Raw genomic sequence first — 20480 nt, forward strand, 5'->3', positions numbered from 1 at the left:
TTGTTGTCTGTCTACGAGTTTTGTTTTGTTTGTTGTTTATAGATTTGTTGCTTCAGTTTTATAGACTACATATAAGTGAAATAATATAATTCTTGACCTTTTCCACCTGACTTATTTCACTTAGTATAATATTCTCAAGATCTGCCCATGTTTTCAGGAGTGGCAGTATTTTATCTTTTCTTATGGCTGAGCATATTTCATTGTATAGATGTATTACATCTTGTGGCTTCCAGTTGTTTTTTTTTTCCCCCAAATGACTAATCACTCCAGTTGTTTCCATGTCTTGGCCACTGTGAATAGTGCTGCAATGAACATAGGTGTGCATATATCTTTGCAAATAAATGTTTTCAAGTTTTTCAGATAGATACTCAGAAGACGAGTTTCTGGGTCATACGTCAGCTCCATACTTAATTTTCTGAGGAGACTTCGTACTGTTTTCTATAGTGGTTGTACCAGTCTTGTTGATAATAGCCATTCTAACAGGTGTGGCATGTCATTGTAGTTTTGATTTCTATTCCCTAACAGTTAGTGAAGTTAAGTATACTTTTGTATGTCTGTTGGCCATTGGTGTGTCTTTTTTGGGAGAAGTGCTTGTTCAGGTCCTCTGCACATTTTTAATTGGATTTTTTGTTGTTAAATTGTAGGAGTTCTTCATATATTTTGGATATTAATCCCTTATTGGAGGTGTTGTTTGCAAATATCTTCTCCCTTTTGGTTGGTTGCCTTTTTGTCTTGTTGATGGCTTCTTTTGCTGTGTACCTTCATTTTTTAGTTATCTTCTTGGGTTGTGAATACTTAGTCATTGTCATTGGATGAATCATCCATAAGGAACCAACATTAATTCACATCATCAATCATAAACAGAATGTCACTATCAAAGCTAAAGGGAAAAACATTAAATATAAATGCACTCTGATAGTAGCTTATACTACATCTTTTTATCATTTCACATCTTTGTAACTGTTTGCTTATTTGTAAAATTTATTTAATATCTATCTTAATATAATATCTGTCTAGAATATAAGATCCATGAGGGCAGGGGTCCATCTCTGTTATTCATGCTAATCCCCAGGCCTCAGCAAGGGCTCCACATACAGTGCTCCACATCTGTGTTCTACTTTGCAATCTAGTTCACTGTCAGTTGTAAAGTACTTAAGTCATATCAGTAATGCCTTTTGAAGAGGGATACTGTTACAAATCCATCAGGAACTCAGTGCTGTTAATCACCTCTTTCCTGGGTTTCAAAATAATTTAAGTTTCCTTTTTAAACAACCAGAAGCAATTCATACCCAGGAGGAAATAATTTTCCCTCTTTTCTTCATTTTTCTTTCCTTCTTTTTTTTTAAATTGTTGTTTAAGTATATTTGCCTCCATTTTTCCTCCAACTACTCTCCCCCACCTCACCCACCCCAACCTCCCATCCTTGATCAAATCCCCCTTTGGCTTTGTCCATGGGTCCTTTATACATGTTCCTTAACAACCCTTCCCTTTGTTTCCTCCATTATCTCCCTCCCACCACCCCTCTGGTTACTGTTGGATTGTTCTTTATTTTAATGACTCTGGCTATATTTTCTTGCTTGTTTGTTTTGTTGATTAGGTTCCATTTATAGGTGAGATCAAATATCATATGATTTCACCCATTTTTCTTCCACAAGTTCTGGGTACGGCTTCTCCCAGGAAAAGACCTTTTGAGCAAGTCTTTCATCTTGGGAGCTGGAACACATTATTAGAAACAACCATCCTGATGCTACAATAGAAAAACCTCTCCTTGTTTTTTGAGCCACCTTACTATGCTCTGGAGACTCACTGATTTTATATTAAACCTTTACTTTGGTTTTAATTTTATTTACTCATTCATTCATTTTACAGTTAGATCAAGAATTGGCTTAATCATTATTATTGGTTCATGGTACACTGTTCTCATGCATCTGCACAGCATCCCTCTCTCATTGTTATTTTCCTTCTCTCTATTCTTTATTTAGACTTTCATTTTCCCCACCAACACCCTCTTTTATGTCCCTAGTTGGCCTTCAACTCCTTGACTACAGTATAAATGTCTCATGTATGCATGAAATAAAAGTGGATTCTGTTTTTGTTGTATTTTCCTAGAGTTGCCCACTATATCAACTTTGTTAATTGTGTTGGTCCATTTTTTTATATTCTTATTTTTTGTCTGCTTGATTCATCAACCACAAAGGAAGGCTTTGTTAAAAAATCTCTCATTATGATAGTAGACTTATAAATTTATCATTCTCCATCAATATTTTCTTCATATGTTTTGAAGCTATGTTATTTAGTCCATACAAGTAAAGAATTTTTTTTTCTTGGTGTTTGCTTTGTATATTTTGAAGCTTGTATTCCTTTAACAATTTGTAAGACTTCTGGATTTCTATTATTGTTTTTGCCTTTAAGTATGATATTAGTTAATACAACATTATTTTGGGTTGTAATTGCCCATTTTTTTTAGGTTCAAACTTTCAGAGCTCTTATGCTTTAAGCATGTCTCTTATAAACATCACATAACTTTATATTTTAAATTCTTTTTTCTTTACCTGCAGAGTTAATCCATTATATTGGTTCTTATAGTTGATATGTTTGGATTGATTCCCACTATCTTATTCTCTTTATTTTTGCTCTTCTCTTTCTATGTATTTTTTCCTCACTTCTTTCATCTTAAATAAGTTTTAACTCAATTTAATTCTTTTCTCTTTACTAGTTTTCAGGTATTTACTTTACTGTCATTTTAGATGTCATTTTCAAATTTTTAACATGAACCCAGAATTTAAACATTTCAGATTTAATCAATATCATAACCCTCCTTACAAACATAAATAACCTTAGAATGCTTTAACTCTACTCACCTTTCTGACTACGAGGATTTGAGTTCTATATTTTAACCTCACAAAACAGACATTTTGATTGTTATATACTATCATATTGACTTCAATTCACTCACAAGTTTACTTTTACCTTCGCTTACCATCTCTTCTTGCAATTCATATTTTCTTTCTGGGCTCATTACTTTTCTCTTTGAAATACATCATTAGAACAAAGTAACATGATAAAAATCAACACATATGCATTAGTAGTTTTAATCAATATAAATGGACCAACTCTGCAGTTTAGAAAATTAATAGAAATCCAAGATCAGTTAATATTGATAGAAGTTCAATACACTAGGGACATATTAACGTGTATGCAACCAATAATATGGCTTCAACATAGACAAAACAAAAATTGACAAAACTATAGGGTAAGTTTACAAATCCAGAGATGGTGACACAGCTAATTCTGGTCTCTGCATCACCTAATTTGTCATTAACCCTACCTGATGCTTTTTGAAACTTTCTCAACAAAAGGTCTGTCAAATTCTTAATTCATGTTACTGCTACATTCATGTTCAATCCATCTGTGAGTCCTTTATATCAGGTCTTTTAACCAATCCTATGTTTTTTAATTTATGTCTCATATTTTCCATATTCTCTCTTATCCCTGTTAGGGTATTAAAAGTTTATAAAAATTCTCATTTATTTTGTTCTATTTATTCTGCTTTGGCAAGTGTAAGCCTTTCAGTTTGTTGTTCTTTCTTTCCTAATGGTGGCCATCCTCAGTCCTTTTATTTTCCCTTTTGAGATCATTCCTCCTGGGGATTTCAACCCAAATGTCCTATGAGAAGGGGCAAAGGTTGGCCCCAGTAGTGGCCAGATGCTGAATTAAAATTGGGAGGGGGCAGAACATTCTTCAGGCCAAAGAATTCTGTTGTTATAATCTGTCTTCCCCTCCCACATTGGCCACAGCACCTCTCTCAGGCAGCCTCTCAGCAGAGAAGGGCTCTGCGTTTCTCCAAGAGCTTTCTCAGTGGTATTCACTTAGCCTTGGACGGGAAAAGAGCAGCAGGAGGAGAGAGTGCCCAGGGATCAGGCAGTCCCCAGGTCCGTCACTCTTCCTCTTTTCACCCAGCTATATTTAAAGTTGCCCCCGGGGTAAATCCACTCCACTTTGCTGGTATTGGTCTGGTTGCTGGTTTTCTGCGTTAGAGAGGTAATAGAGAAGGAAGTGTAAGTAAGGGAGAGCTAAGGACACAATTAAAAACTCTGCATGCTGGCTGGCGTAGCTCAGTGGATTGAGCTCAGGCTGGAAACCAAAGTGTCCCAGGTTCGATCCCCAGCCAGGGTACATTCCTGGGTTGCAGGCCATAACCCCCAGCAACCACACATTGATGTTTCTCTCTCTCTCTATCTCCCTCCCTTCCCTCTCTCTAAAAAAAAAAAAAAAAAAAAAAACCCTCTGCATGCTTCCCACCCTCCTAATCTTGGCTGCCTCAAGTCTTCTACACCAGCAGCCCCCAACCTTTTAGGCACTAGGGGCCGGTTTTTCCAAGGGTGGGGGGATGGGGAAGAGGAGGACGAAACAGGAGGCAGAGCTCAAGCGGGCTACCCTCTTGAGCCAGTTCCTAACAGGTCACTGACCCGTACTGGTCCAGGGCCCTGGAGCTGGGACCCCTGTCCTACACACAAACACAAACTGAAAGAAAGATCCAGCCACTTTCCACTGTGTCTGTTCTAGTTTCATAGATCTCTTCAGAACCCTTTTTCTCCTGAGGCACTCCAGGGTGGGTTTCTGGGAGGAAGCTGGAATTTCATGCTAATTTTCTACTACTCAGGCAGCATAGATTTCTTTAAAAGGGACAAAGAGTTGTATTTATATATAATCAACATAGATTTTAGAGAAGTTAACTGAATCAAACATGTAATAGAATATAACAGATTTTTTAACAACTCATCATATGTGAATCTTGGAATTAATTCTAGTCCTGTGACATTTCCAGCACATGCAGAAAGACGTAACATTCAGGAAACTGAGGAGCAAAACTAATATTCACCTGGTATACCCTAGTAGAGAAGTTCTCTAAGTATATGGTTTGCAGGCATTTCTTGAAATTGGACAGTGAGTCTGCCAATTCCAGGGAAAACAATCATACTATTTATTATGATAACTTTTGAGGTTTCATAATGTTAATTGATAAATTTTGATAAAATGATCAAATGTGAGCACAATTAAAATTCTGAAAAACTTGTGTTTCCACTGTGAGCTTGACTATTTTTCAGTGCTTAAAAGATTTTTCTGATGAGATCAGAGGTGACATTAACAAATCTGATTTGTTGGTATTATATAATGAATGTGTCAATATTAAGGAGCTCTGTATAACTCAGTGAACCATTTTTCCCCCCAAATGACTGATTCAAAATCAGGTATAAGCACAAGACCCATTCAAAGTGCAAAATAGACCTATGGGTTTTAATCTAGTAAAACATCGATCTGCAACCTGCAATAAAGAAACTACCACCTATTGAGTTAATATCAAAGAATAATACCTGCAATCATCTGAAAAGGCTATTAAAATACTTTTCTCTTTTTTAACTGTAAAAGGCTGCATTTTCTTCAGGTACTTCAACCAAAACAACGTATTATAGTAGCTTGAAATGAATGTGATAATTCCCCTTATATTAAGTGAAGAAATTTAAAAGTTTGCAAAAATGTAAAACAATTTCACTCTTCTCACTAAATTTTGGAAAATTTAGTCATTTTCATAAAAATTATTTGTTAGTGTAATGGCTCATTATTGTTATTGTAAAATGAATTACCTGGTAAGTACATACTTTTAAGTAGTCTCAGTTTTAATTTCCAATATGGTAAACAATGATTGATATAACCCACAAAAACAAAAGCTTTGGGGGGCTCTCAGTCACATTTAAAAGTGTAAAAGGGTCCTGATAACAAATGGTTTGAGAATCACTGCCCTAGTCATATTGGTTGTTAAAAAATTTAAATACTTCCAAGCTTCTTGATACATATCTGGCTTTGAGCCTCTCAAATGACCCCTGTGTACTCATTACCTTGGCCCTTCCTACACATCAGCAACTAAAGTGTTAATGCTTAGCCACAGGGGCTTCAGGACCCTCTATGTCATCCTACATTGGCATTCCTTCACATTTGTCCCTGACCCTGCTAGCCTGCTTGTTCAATATTTTGAATCTTGTTCCTGCAAAAAGCCAATGGCATCAGCCTCTGAGTTTTTATAGTTTCCTAAGGTCCATGCACACCTTTTATCCACACTTCTGTCCTCTTCATCCTTTCTCCTTCTTGACACATTTAAGTTTGCTACTTGAAAGAATTTCCTTAAAGTGAAAACAACAAATTTTTAAAGGCAGAAAAGAGGGCAGCAATAGTAGGATTTCTCGTGATTCCTGTCCATCCACCTCTTTCTGAACTTCAATCTCCTGCTATGTAAAATTGGGATGACAGTATTTACCTTTCAGGAGTGTAGTGAGCACTAAAGGTAATCTAGACAAAGTAGCAGCACACAGGCAGGCTCATATAATGTAGTTACTATTACATAAATGGCCCCAACTGGAGGCCCTGAGCTCTCTGACTTCTTCAAAGATAATGATCAGAATTAAACCACAATATTTCACAAACACTTTCCAGTGACCCAGATAGTTTAGATATAGCCCTACTTCTCAGCAAAAAGAAGACTCCACTGCTGGGTGAAAAGCACACTCGTTCCTGAAGTTTATGATTCTGCATGATGGGAAAACACTGAGCTGGGAATCAGGGTTCCCATGACTGGAAGAATGACACACAACCTGTTTTTTCAGCCACAAAATGTGGAGGTTGTCCTAAATGATCTTTTGGGTTTCTCTAAGCTCTCAGATCTTAGGATCCTAGTAAGAGTTATATTCGACAGGTTCTATGGTATTTTGCACCAGAAACACTTGGTTTTTGCTGGTTGGGTTTCCTAAGGAAGTTGTATACTATGTTTGACATTAGGTATAGCATTGTGGTTCTTCTTAGATCTGACATAGATAAATGGCTTTAGGTCAAGAACAAGGTCATTTCTTTATCAAGCGCCCCAAGCTTTTGATGTACTTCTATGCCCCAGTGTAAAGCTTAGTGAATCATCATCTAGAAGTTTCTGTGCTTAGTGAGTTATTCTAATGTCCATCCCCCATCAGGGGTGTCCAACCTGCAGCCTGCAGGCTGCATGTGGCCCAGGATGGCTATTAACACAGACCAACACAAAATTGTAAATTTACTTAAAACCTTTTTTTATTGCTCATCAGTTTTTTGTTATTGTTTGTGTATTTAATGTGTGACCCAAGATGGTTCTTCTCCCAGTGTGGCCCAGAGATGCCAAAAGGTTGGACACCCTAAATGGAAAAGTGGAGAGGCACAAAGATGAAGCCTTTACTGAGTTTTGGAAACAGTGCTAGCTGGGCTGTGGGTAAATATAACTTGACCTTGATTCCCCCACAGAGCAAAGAATCTTATCTGAGACTCTGTCCACATCCTTTTGAAGCCCCTTCCCTTTCTTTACCTTTCATGTTGCTCACAGGGTCTACAAGAGCCAGATGAATTCTTTCTCATTTTAAACAACATTGGACAAAAAAAAAAGTTACCTAGCCCACAACTGGTTTTCACCCACCCATCTTCCCTCCAGTCAAGGAAATTTTCACTGCACCATTTTAGACACTGAGTGAAGTGCCTGGGAACAAGATGCTGTCAGCAGGTTGCATAGCACCTCAGGGCCCCTGCTGTCTACCTACTCAGGGAGGTGGTCCTTAGGAAGAGGGCAGCTGGAGAGGGAGGCTATCCCAGCCATTGCCACTTCAAGTGTGTGATTGCAGAACCAGCAGCAATTGGGAGCTTGTCAGATGTTAGCCCCAACACTAGCCTAGGGAATCCAAATGAGCATTTTAACAAGACCCCACAGGGGACTTGCATGCACGTGAAAGTTTGAGAAGCATGGCTATGAACAGCTTAGACATAAGTTCTACTGGCTGGAGAGAACTTAGACATCACTCTCCCAGATCAAATGACCTCCAAGTGTTGACATTTCTAGTTAACTCAAGAAACACAAAAATATCTCAGCACAAAACTCATTTTAGTTTTATTCCATTTAAAAAACAAAACAATAAAAAATACAGGGGGAGTTGGCAAAACAAAATAAAAGGGTGTCAGGATTCCAAATCTGATTAAGGACTCCTGGATCTCTAGCTCCTGTCCTTCTTACTGTGCGGTGATGCCACCCATTTACAGGAAGAAAAGAGGGCACCTCACTTCACTATGTTTCTCATCTTTTATTTGAAACCCAAGCAGGAGAAGCTACACATTTGTTCCTCTGGGAATAGTGATGGGCGGTTGATGATACGGTCTAACTCTTGAAAGGAGAAAGCAGATACCTGGGAGACAGGAAGCTGGTTGGAACCCCTAAATCTGTTGCTGTGTATCCTACAAATGCCTAATCTCTCCCAGCCCAGCATGGTCATGGTGAGTGAGATGGAGAAGTTGAGTCCCCAGCAATCCATTGGAGGGAAATCAACAACAACAAAAAGTTAACAGTGAAAGGAGAAGGGTTTTAAAAGGTCCTTCACCCACCTTTCTCCCAGATCTCTTTGGTGATACAAGCCAGAGGAAAGTTGTTCTCAGTTATTTATCACTAGTGTCAGCTGAAGAAGCCAAAAGTACCTATAGAGTCACACTTCAGTTGAGTATGAGGCAACGAATCCATAAATATCCCAAGGTAAGATCCACCCATAATAATATTTCAAGGCAGTGATGGAAATGGGGTATGATAAGGGAGTGGAACTCTGGGATCCTGCCTGTGTCTTTCAAATTGCCATTCATAGAAAAATTATGAAATAAGATATGAAACATTTTCAACACCAGAAGAGCCCAGTTTAACACTCTCTTAGTGGATGCTGGAGCCCTCAGGATTTTCAGGATTAATGATAAGTGTTGGCTGTCTCCTTTTCCCACTGCCCACATAAAAGGTGTAAGAGCTAAAAGGTAAGGGCACATTATTGTATCTCTGCGCTTATAGTAAGAGTCCCTACTGGGAGCCCCGCTTTGCAAGCTCTGAGCACTTACTTGTCCCCATCTCTCAACACCAGGTAAGAAATCTGAAGTTTTACTCTGCTTACAAGTATAAGCAGCAGACACTTTTTAAATGTTTTAATCAAGTATTTACTGATACCCATAGATCTTGTTTTACAATAATATTAACTGAAGAGAGAATCTTGTGTTCAATTGGAGAGACGTATAAAATCAGAAAAGAAATTGTAACTCAGGGAAGGTGTTAATTTAGGAAACTAAAGAAGCTAGGTTGAGACAAACATTAAAGCAAATACGAACTAAGAGCAAGATTGTTGGAAATCTTTACCCATCATTTTCTCCTCTGCCTTCCCCTCCTCCTCAATTCTTTCTTCTCTCTCTCCAATTTTACTTTTGCAGAGTCTTTCTTCAGGCCCTAGAACTGAGGATGGAATGATTAGGTTAACTACATTTAAGTTAAAGAGCTTCTTTGCACTGATGCAGAGAACTAACTAAATTTTGCATCACTTTTTGTATTGTTTTATTTTAAAAATAATATGACACCATCTTGGTCCACATACCAGATATATCTTCTGTCTAATCTTATATTATAGATATTTCCCAGGTAATAAAATATCATAATGATTTTCGATATTTGCATAATGTCACAACACACTGATTTCTCTTATTTAACCATTTTTGTTTATGGCACAATCAATGGTATTTACGTTTGTGGTTTAACAACAAGAGGAATCACTGAACATCTTTGCTCTCTTTCCTGTTGAATTGGTTGCTTAGGGCATGTTCCTTGTAGTGGGATTCTGGGATCAATGATTATAAATACATCCATGGTTTTTGATATGTCTTTATATCACTTATTTAATTGGAAAATGAACTCTGAGTTTTCCAAACACACTGCCACACGAATGAATTTTATCACAATGATGGTTTAAAGGGACTGGCTTTGATTTAATCCAGACCTCACTTTTGCAAGAAATAAAGTAGGGCCATGTTAGTTCAATCAGCAAATATTGTGCTCATCTGTATAAGGCTCTATATCAGGTGTTGCAAGAGGCTGCCAAGGGGACTAAGACAGTTCTGGCCCTGTAGGGGGTCTCAGTTGTGGTAGGAGGTTGCAATATAAAACCATTGGGTTAACTGGTGGTTTGGCCTTTTCTCCCTGTAAAAGTCAAGATCACACAGGCCAGGAAGCACAGTGGAAGCACCAGTGGGATGCACAAGATGGCCACAACAAACCTGGGAAGCCAAAAACACTTGTCATCTATGTAACTTGATGGTACTGGGTCTGAGTTTAGGTTCTGAGGATGACCCTGAGCAAGCCACACATCTGTGAGATTCTGGTTCCTCATCTGTGAAATGGAGACAACGTTTCCCTCAAACACTGTTGTCAGGATGAAATGCTAATATGAAAGCCCTTTGGAACCAAATAATCCATACAAATGTCATATATTAGTAGTATACCAACCTTCCTCTTTCTCTTTCTCTATCTCTTACTTCCAATCTACCACCCCTCTCATGCACTTAGTTCCTTTATAATTCTTTGGGAATCCAGATCTTTCCCTTCTTGGAGAGAACCTGTTTCCAGTTTTCTACTCCAAACCTCAACTAGTTAGCAAAGAGCAGAAGGCCGTATAAACTACTTTACATTAAGGAGTGGTATTGGTCTGCTCAGCCTACCATGATAAAATGCCACAGACTTAGCAGCTTAAACAACAGAAATTTATTTTCTTAAACCTCTGGAGGCTGGAAGTTCAAGATCAAGGTGCTGGCAGGGCTGGTTTCCCCTGAGGCCTCTCTCTGGTTTGAAGACACTACCCTCATACTGCCTCTTCACGGGGTCTTTTCTCTGGGAATCCCTGGCATCTCCTGCATGTCCAAATTAATTCTTCTTGTAAGGACACAAGTCAGATTGGATCAGGGCCCACCCATATGACTTAATGTAAACTTATATTTTTAATTTGTTTTTTAAAGATTTTATTTATTCATTTTTGGAGAGAGAGGAAGGTAGAGAAATATCAATGTGTGGTTGCCTCTTGCATGCCCCCTACTGGGTGCTTGGCCCCCAATCCAGGAATGTGCCCTGACTGGGAATCGAACCAGCAACCTTTTGGTTTGCAGGCCAGCACTCATTCCACTGAGCCACAACAGCCAGGTATGACCTAATTTAATCTTAATTACCTTTTTAAAGGCTGGTTCTCTAAATACAGTCAATTCCAAGGTTCTGGGAGTTAGTTTCAATACATGAATCTGAGGGGACATGATTCAGCCCCTAATGAAGAGTTAATGATAAATGACCTAATATTCTGAGCACTGGAAAGAGGATGCTGAAGGAGAGAAAACCCTAAGGAAAGGATGACTAAATGAAGGATGGTTTGTACCACCTCATGAGCAGTTGGATGCGGGGGTGGGCAGGGATTTGGGGCTGGAGATCTTCGCACCCTTCACAGGCAGGCAGCCATCAGCAGCAGATACTTTAAATGCTCTCAGGAGAGGAAATGACATCTATATCCAGACTTGTACTGATACTTAAAAATTACAGAGAGAAAAACATTTCCCTTCCCACCTTCTAAAGAAAATTCTGTTTGCCTCCTGAGCTTCTAGGCCCACTGCAGTGCAAGTCAGGGCAATGGGTAGAGCTGAGAGCACAGACCAATGGCTGCTAAAGAGTCAGAGCCACTGGTGGAAATGAGAAGGACAGGTACAAGAGGAAAGGTGGAGAAAAGCCCCTCCCTGTTAGCTGAATTTCAAGAAAGAATTTTCAAAGTCTTTAGTGAGTAAACAGAGAGAATAAGCAAAGATGCTATTCCATGTAGGAAGACATTTTTAAGGGATAATACAGGGAAAGAAGATTTAAAGACATTTTGTTGAGTCATGAAAATAGAATTCTTTATTATTCCTCTGCAAGACTTCAGGATAGACAACGTACTTTCAATTCTTTTTTTTAAATATACTGCTGTTTCTTTTATGACACCCTACTGAGAAGGGCCAAAAAAACAGTCCAGATTTATTCCCATTAGAGTAAAAAGAAACAAACCTCCAGGGCTACCTCACCCACGTACTCTTCTACCTCCCATTTTCTTCAGATGGTATTTGGAACACCCTTGGTAAGGCATTTTAGGGAAAAGAATTATAATCTATCTTATTATTGGTTCTTAGCTATAGACCAGAGAAGTTTCAGTGTTTCTGAATTACAGAAAAGGTGCTTTTATGGAAGGGAAATTTATGGCAGTAAGAAGTTCTGGAACTTCCCCTTATCCCCACATGAACTCCTCAGATACTCAGGCTAATTTATAATGACTATGGAAATTTCCATGGCATTACTTAGAAAAGCATGCTATTACATAATTAAAAAGTTTTTAAGGACATCTGTATGTCTTTTTTCAAATTTATGTGTTTAGAAATTGTCTTGGTTTGTGGTTAAGTTATCAGATTCCAAATGCATCTGAGGTTAACCCTTGATTATTTCTGGTAATTAATAACTACAAGAGTTGCTAAGTATACTTCTTAATGATTTTTGAGGTAAAATTACTGACAGTGAAATGCACAGATGTTAAGTGTACAATTTGATGAATTTTAGCAAATATGTACTCCCATATAATCAACATCTCTGTGACCCACCCTTCTAGTCAATCCCCACCTACCACAAGCAACCTGCTTACTTTCTGTATACTAGGTCTGTCTTTTCTTGAACTTCATATAAATAGAATCAAACAATATGTAGCGTTTTATGTCTATATTCTTTTGTTCAATATAATGTTTTTGAGATTATTTAAAGCTACTATAAATATTTTATATAACTTTTTGTAGACACATGCTTTCATTCCTTTTAGACCAATATCTGGAAATGGAGTTGCTAGATGTAGAATAGATATGTATTTAACTTCACTTTAAAAACTTTCAATTTTCCAAAGTAATGGTATTATTTTACAGTCCTATCAGTAATGTAAGAGAGTTCCAGTAGCTTTACTTCCTCTCCAGCATTTGGTAGTATCATTCTTTTATACATTTTACCCCTTCTAATGAACTATTTCATGGTCATTTCCAATTTGCTTTTTTATCGTTTCTGTCTGCTGATGTTGAGCACTCTTTCCTGTGCTTACTGATAATCATATATGTTCTTTGGAGAAGTGATCCTTCAAGTCTTTGCCCATTTATTTATTAGATTGTTTGCCTTTTAATAATGATTTGTAGTTCTTTATATAATGTGGATACAGGCCTTTTTATCACATATATATGTCACAAACATTTTCTTCAAGTCTATTTCTATCACTTATTTTTTTCCATTTTCTTAATGTCTTAGGATGAGTAGAAGTTTTTAATTTACTTCTCTTTTATGGTGAGTGCTTTTTGTGTCCTCTCTAAAAACACTCTGACTATACCTAGCTTGCAAAACTATTTACCTTTATTTGCTTTTAGAAGCATATAGTTTCAACTTTTATGTTTATATCTATGATATCCAGATCTAGTACATAAATGTTTAGATATATAATAAAATGAATGTTTGTATATGGAGTGAGGTTCTTTTTTTTTTCACTATATATCTATTCATTTGTTCCAGAAGCATTTTCCCTTTTTTCACTGAATTGCTCTAGTATGTTTGTAAACAATCAACTGAATTTACATGTTACTCAGAAATATCTATTTCTGAATTTTCTGTTCTGTTTTATTATTCTATTTGTCAATCCTTTACTAATATGTACTGTCTTGTTCATTGTAACTTTATAGAAAGTCTTGACATAAAATTATGTGAATCCCCTAAATTTGTACATCTGTTTAAAGTTGTCTAAGAAATTCTAGGTCCTTTGCATTTCCAAAAAAGTTTTAGAATCAGCCTGCCAAATTTTTACCCAGAAGTGTGCTGGATTTTTAAAATTGTAATTTAATTTAATTGTAATTGTCCATCGTAATTGTACATTGAATTTATTGATAAATTTAAGATGAATTGAGATATTTTTCTTAAAAAAAGAATGTTCCAATCCATGAACATTGTACATTTCTCCACTTATATTGCTCTTTAATTTATTTTAGCAATATTTCACAGTTTTCAGTTTAGAGGTCTTGCAAGTTTTTGGTAACTTTATTCATGAGTATTTTATGTTCTTGATACTATTGTAAAGGGAATTGTTTAAAAATTTTTTATTTTATAATTGGTTTCTTCCAGTACTTAAAACTAACTATAAGTGGTCCTGGCTTGTGTGGCTCAGTGGATTAAGTGTTGACCTGAGAACTGAAGGGTAACGGGTTTGATTCCCTGTCAGGGTACTTGTCTGGGTTGGGGGCCAGGTCCCCAGTAGGGGGCATGTGAGAGGCAAACACACTGATGTTTCTCTTCCTCTCTTTCTCCTTCCCTTCCCCTCTCTCTACAAATAAATAAATAGATAAATTTTTAAAAAGAAAAAAAGAACTAACCACAAGTGATTTTTATATATTGAGATTACTAAATTTACTAAGTTCTAGTAGTTAGTTGGTAGATTTCTTACTAATTTTATGTAAACAATCAAATCATCTGTGAATAATGTTTCTTATTTTAAAATCTTTCTGACATTTGCATATATATATATATATATATATATATCTACACATGTGTGTATATATGTGTATATATAGCCACACCCGCTTTCTTATGTGTACCTTTGCATAATATATCATATTTTTATTCTATCATTGTCCTTATATTGAAAGTGTGTTCTCTCACAAATAGCATATAGTTGGGCCTTGTCATTTTACCCAGTCTGAAAGTATCTGACTTTTAATTTATGTTTCATGTATGAACGGCTTTAAGTCTATCTTCTTGCTATCTGTTTCTAACTTGTTACACCAATAAACCTACCCCGACACATCATTATCCCCCAGAGTCCACAGCTGACATTAGGATTCACTCTTGGTGTTATAGATTGTATGAATTTAGACAAACATATAATGATATGTATTCACCATTATCGTAACATACAGAGTATTTTCACTGCTCCAAAAGTCCTCTGCACTTTTTGTATACATCCCACCCCCCTCCCTAATGCCTGTCAACCACTGATCTTTGTACTATCTCCACAGTTTTGCCTTTTCCAGAAGAGTTGGAATTATAGAGTTGGAATTATACAGTATGAGGCCTTTTGAGATTGGCTTCTTTTACTTAATAATACGCATTTAAGTTTCCTTCATGTCTTTTTATGGCTTGACAGCTCATTGCCTTTTTAATGCTGAAGTATATACCATGGTCTGACGTACCTCAGTTTACTTGTCCATTCACCTGCTGAAGGATATCTGTGGGGTTGCTTCCAAGTTTTGGCAATTATGAATAAAACTGCTATAAACATCCATGTGCAAGTTTTTGCAGAGACACAAGTTTTCAGATCCTTTGGGTAAATCCCAAGAAACATGATTATTGGATTGCACAGAAAGAGTAAGTTTAATTTTGTAAGAATCTGCCAAACTGTCTTCCAAAGTGGCTGCACCATTTTGCATCCCCACCAGCAACATATGAGGGTTCCTGATGCTCTATATCCTCACCAGCATTTGGTATTCTGGATTTTGGCCATTCTAAAGGTGTTTAATGGTATCACATTTATTGTTTTAATTTGCATTTCCATGATGACATATGATTTGGGGCATCTTTTCATATGCTTATTTGCCATGCGTACATTTTCTGTGATAAGGTGCTATTAAAGTCATTGGCCCATTTTTTAAGTTTTTTTATTTATTTATTTTTAGAGAGAGGGTAAAAGAGGGAGAAAGAAAAGGAGAGAAACCAATGTGTTATTGCCTCTCCCATGCCCCTTACCGGGCACCTGTCCCACAATCCAGGCATGTGTCTTGACTGGCAATTGAAGTGGTGACCCTTTGGTGTGCAGGCCCTCACTCAATCCACTGAGCTACACCAGCCAAGGCGATTGGCCCATTTTTAAATTCAGATTGTCAATTTTTGTATTGTTTACTTTTAAGCATTCTTTGTATATTTTATATAACAGTCCTTAATCAAATATATCTTTTACAAATATTTTCTCCTAGTCTGTGGCTTATCTTTTCATTCTTTTGAGAGCAGAAATATTTTATTTTAATGAAATCTAGTTTTTCAATTCTTTCTTTCATGGATCATGCCATTGGTGTTGCATCTAAAAAGTCATTATCAAAACCAAGGTCATCTGGGCTTTCTCTTATGTTATCTTCTAGGAGTTTCATAGTTTTGTGTTTTACATTTAGGTATGTGATCCATTCTGAATTAATTTTTGTGGAAAACATAGGCTGTCTGTCTAGATCCACTTTTTGCATGTGGATGTCCAGTTGTTCCAGCATCATTTCTTGAAAAGACTGCCTTTGTTCCATTGTATTGCTTTGCTCTTCTCTCAAAGATCAGTTGACCATATTCATGTAAATTTATTTATGGCATCTCTATTCTGTTACATAGATCTTTTTGTCCATTCTTTCACCAATTCTACACTGTGTTAATTACTGTAGCTTTATAGGAAATCTTGAAGTCAGGTAGTGTCAATCTTCCACCTTTGTCCTTCAATATTGTGTTGGCTATTCTGAGCGCTTTGCTTCTCCATGCAAACTTTGGAATCAGCTTGTTGACATCCACAAAACAACCTGCTGTAATTTTGATTGGGATTGCATTGTCTATAGTTCAAGTTGGAAACAACTGATATATTGACAACATTGAATCTTCCTATCCATGAATGTGGAATATTTCTCCATTTATTTAGTTCTTTGATTTCTTTCATCAGAGTTTTATAGTTTGCTTCATATAGATCCCATACCTATTTTCTTAGATTTATATCTAAGTACTTTATTTTTGGGTTGCTAATTAAATGCTATTGTGTTTTTAATTTCAATTTTCACTTGTTCATTGCTGCTATATAGCGAAGCAATTGACTTCTGTAAATTAGCTTTGTATCATGTAACCTTGTTATAATTACTTATTAGTATGAACAGGTTTTTTTTTGTCTGTTCTTTCAGATTTTCTACATAGTCAGTCGTGATGTCTGCAAACAGAAAATTTCATTTCTTCCTTCCCAATCTGTATACCTTTTCTTTTCTTTTTTTTTTCTGTTACATTAGCTAGGACTAGTACAAGGTTGAAAAGCAGCTGTTAAAGGTAATGTCCTTGCCATGTTCCTCCACTGTTTTTTCTGATTATTATACATAGTTTGTTTTAGAAACAGATTCACCATCTGATACTTAAAAAGTTGGTTAGTGTTGATGTCTGATAAGTGCTAGAGAGTGGTACTAATCATATGGGCTATAGAGGGAGATGCCCTTTTGCAGAAGTTAAGGGATAAACATCCTCTGGGGTGACCCAGAGGATGTGAACCACTATCCTCTTTTTCTGGACAGAGGAAAAAAATGGAACTAGCAACTATCTATGCCTATTTTGTGTCAGATGCTCTGTAAGTTATCTTAGTATGTTATATCATACAGTCTTTAAAACAAATCAGTAAAATAATTATTATAATACCCACTATACAGAAAAGGAAATAATTACTATAACAGCCACTATACAGAAAAGGAAGCCACATCTTAGATAAGCAAAAATAATAAAGCTATATAGCTAGTAAAGTGGTAGAGGTATAATCTAGAAAACCATCTCTCTCCCCTTTCCACCATGCTGCCTTTCTTGTCTTAGTAGATGTTATTATAATTACCAGAATTTATTGAGTGCTTATGGTACATGTTCCTCTACAATTGCTGGCCCACTGAACCACTCAAATTGCTTTCATTTAATGCCTTCTTGTATAGACGTGGGGCAAGCTGCCCACGATCTCCTCACCTTCTGTTCCCGGGGGTAATAGGGGTGTCCTAAATCTTGGATGGGTTGGCTTCTAGGATGACAAGACTCTGGGCAGAGTGTGAGGGCACAGAGAAGCTTCACTACAACCCAAGTGATTAATAAGCAATTAGCGGATGGTCCTCTGCCAGCAATGAGTGTGGCAACCAGCCCAGATTCAGTCTATTCTGGTGGATGGAGAGGCTGGCTGTGATAGAGGCCCCTGCTTTCTCACCTTTTCCTGTTTCCCATGATCCTTCCTATCCACTTCTTTCATCCAGTGGGTGGCTTTTTTCCTAAAAATCTAGTTTCTTGAGGCAAGAGAACTTGTTTCAAGATATGCAATGAAGTCATCTTTCTGATTAGACCAATGCCTTTTCCCCTTAATAGTTGAGTATTTGGCCACTGTATCAAGTATGGGAAACTAGTGTCCATTTTTGGGGCTGAGAAAGGGTCAGGTCTTTACAGCATGCAAAGGGATTTGGAAAACTCACAGGTGGGTAGGTGGGTGAGAAATACACTCTTCCTCCCAGCTAGACATTGAGTGAAGAAGCACTTTACATTCCTCTTTTTTTAATGGTACAGAATGATTAATTATAGAAAGTTAGACAATGCTTATTTCCTGAAAAGTTCTTACTTCACTCACACACAAATTTTGTCCCTTAATTAAATTTACATGGCTTTCCTCTCTTCTTTTCCTCATATTTCAGCTCTTCCTCTCTCTACTTGCTCAGCAGGAGGCATATTCAGAACAAAACCATATTCATTTCTATTCATTTACTTTGAAATATATTGTAGTCTAAAGAGGGATTTGGTTGAAATTAAATTTTGAATTGTGTCATACAACGGTTTCTAAAGAACAATGGCAACAGCCTTAGTTTCTTTCTAGGAAAAAGTGGGGTGTACATAAATCCGTTAAATAAAATGAAGAAATGGGTGACTAAATCACTACATGATTAAATATGTGAATGTTTGCCTGGGCCTTCCTGAATTCCTAACATGCTTCTTTTTCTTTGCAGCGCATTGTCATCACAAGCTACCATATGTCAGCCATGCCACATACAAAGCCCTCACGTACAAAATCGGCACCCTGCTCAACTGTGAATGCAAGAAAGGCTTCCGTAGAATGAGCAACAGGTTACCCTACATGAATTGTACAGAAAACTCTGGTCACTCTTCCTGGGAAAACCAATGTCAGTGTGTAAGCATTTGTAAGTGTTTCCTTTTGTAACTACCAAAGGGAAGGGAGCTGTAGCAAAGAGAGAGACAGAGCTCCAGCTTTTGTTTACTCAGCCTCATAGACAAAAATTGACCAGTCTGAACTATATAACTAATTTTAGTAGTTCCTGGAATATTCATTTACTTAACAAATATTTAAGGAGCATCTTCTAGTTCCAAGGACTGGTCTGGGCATGCGGGATACCCAACATTCAAGAAACATATTCCAGGGATAGGCAGAGAGCAGATATTACACTAATAATTACTGAACAATTAAAAAAATAACTCTAGTTCACAGCAGCATAAATGCCATTGAACTGTACATTTAAAATGATTGGTATGGTAAATTTTATGTTATATTTATTTTATCACATTTTCAAAAAAGGAATAGTGTGAATAAACCTATATAAAGAATACATATAGTAAAAAGCCAATTCTAGTGGGCAATATAGGGCTGCCCAATATAGGGCTGAATTCTACAGGGCTGCATTAACTTGTTTGTGTTCTGATTTCCAAAGCTCACACTTCATACCATCAATATCCTGACTGATGAAATATACTTATTCTAGTTCCATCTCCAGAAACACAGCAATGTGTATTCCTAAGAATGCCCCATGACCCCTCTTCCTCCCTCTCCTTTTTGGTTACCAGCTCTGCAAACCTAAGGGAAAAGTTCTAGGTACAAAAACAGGAGCAATGGGAAAGGCATTTCCTCCCCTGACAAGGGTAAAAAGGAAATAGAAGCTCATGCTACTGAAATCTAGAGTCTTATCTATTACTGACATTTTTCACTCTGGGTACCATGAGGCCTTTGGGAGATTCCTTTGGAGAGGAAGTATATAGTCAAGCAGAAATATATTGTAAATCCAGGTTCTTCCCCAGCCCACTGTCAGGAACTGGCATACCAGAGCATGAGGAATATTCCCCAGAGGTTCCACATCCCCTTGCTGGGGTCAGAATAACAAGCCACAGGGAGGTCAGACTGGTGTGGGTGGGGGTGAGGCCCCAAATCAGCACGAGGGAAGCAGAGAGGCAGAGGAAGTTGTTCACTTAGCATTTCTTTATGTCTGAATTTCCAAACATGGCTTGAGAGCTCAAGGCCCTCATTACCAGACATGACTGGCATCACTGGTGGAATGAGTCTCAGCCTCAAGGTTGCTGGGGGGGGGGCAAGAAGAGATTGCAGAGCTACTTCCCAGATATTGTAGGTAGATCGCCTCCCTGGAACGGAATTGATGGGAATGACCCCCAAGATGCTTTCTAAACCTAAATTGACCTGATACCATGACTTTGCCATTTAACGTTCTTCTTTGAATCCTGAAAGTTCTCTCGTGAGTCCAATTTCCCTATGAGGCCCTGTGTCCACTCTGTGATATTGGAAAGTGGTGAATAGTGGTGGATTCATGTCCTTTTACTTCTTAATCCTGGAGATGGTGTTGATGAGTGGCAGTGACTTTTGTCCCACCTAGACCGTAACAGACTGCATGTCAGGAGATTGCTGCTCTGTTGAAGTACCCCATTTCTTTTTCCCCAGAAGATCCCTTCTTGAACCCTAAGTTAGAATCCCAACTCCCCCTCATTTTGGTGCCCTTACTCAACTCCTTTG

General features: G+C 37.4%; 1 protein-coding gene across 2 annotated transcripts in view; it reads left to right on the plus strand.

The window, feature by feature from the left end:
* The window catches only part of IL2RA (interleukin 2 receptor subunit alpha), a 57671-nt gene that overhangs the window by 23908 nt on the left and 13283 nt on the right, over positions 1–20480 (plus strand). The window contains exon 2 of one of the 2 annotated variants that reach the window (XM_045858186.1): positions 18676–18867. In XM_045858186.1, the coding sequence (XP_045714142.1) occupies positions 18676–18867 (192 nt within the window). The remainder of the gene's footprint in view (positions 1–18675; positions 18868–20480) is intronic. The other variant, XM_045858187.1, reaches the window with a different exon arrangement.

This window comes from Phyllostomus hastatus, unplaced genomic scaffold, assembly GCF_019186645.2.
Source record: "Phyllostomus hastatus isolate PE091 unplaced genomic scaffold, TTU_PhHast_1.1 phas_scaffold_1674, whole genome shotgun sequence".
NCBI classification, from domain to species: domain Eukaryota; kingdom Metazoa; phylum Chordata; class Mammalia; order Chiroptera; family Phyllostomidae; genus Phyllostomus; species Phyllostomus hastatus.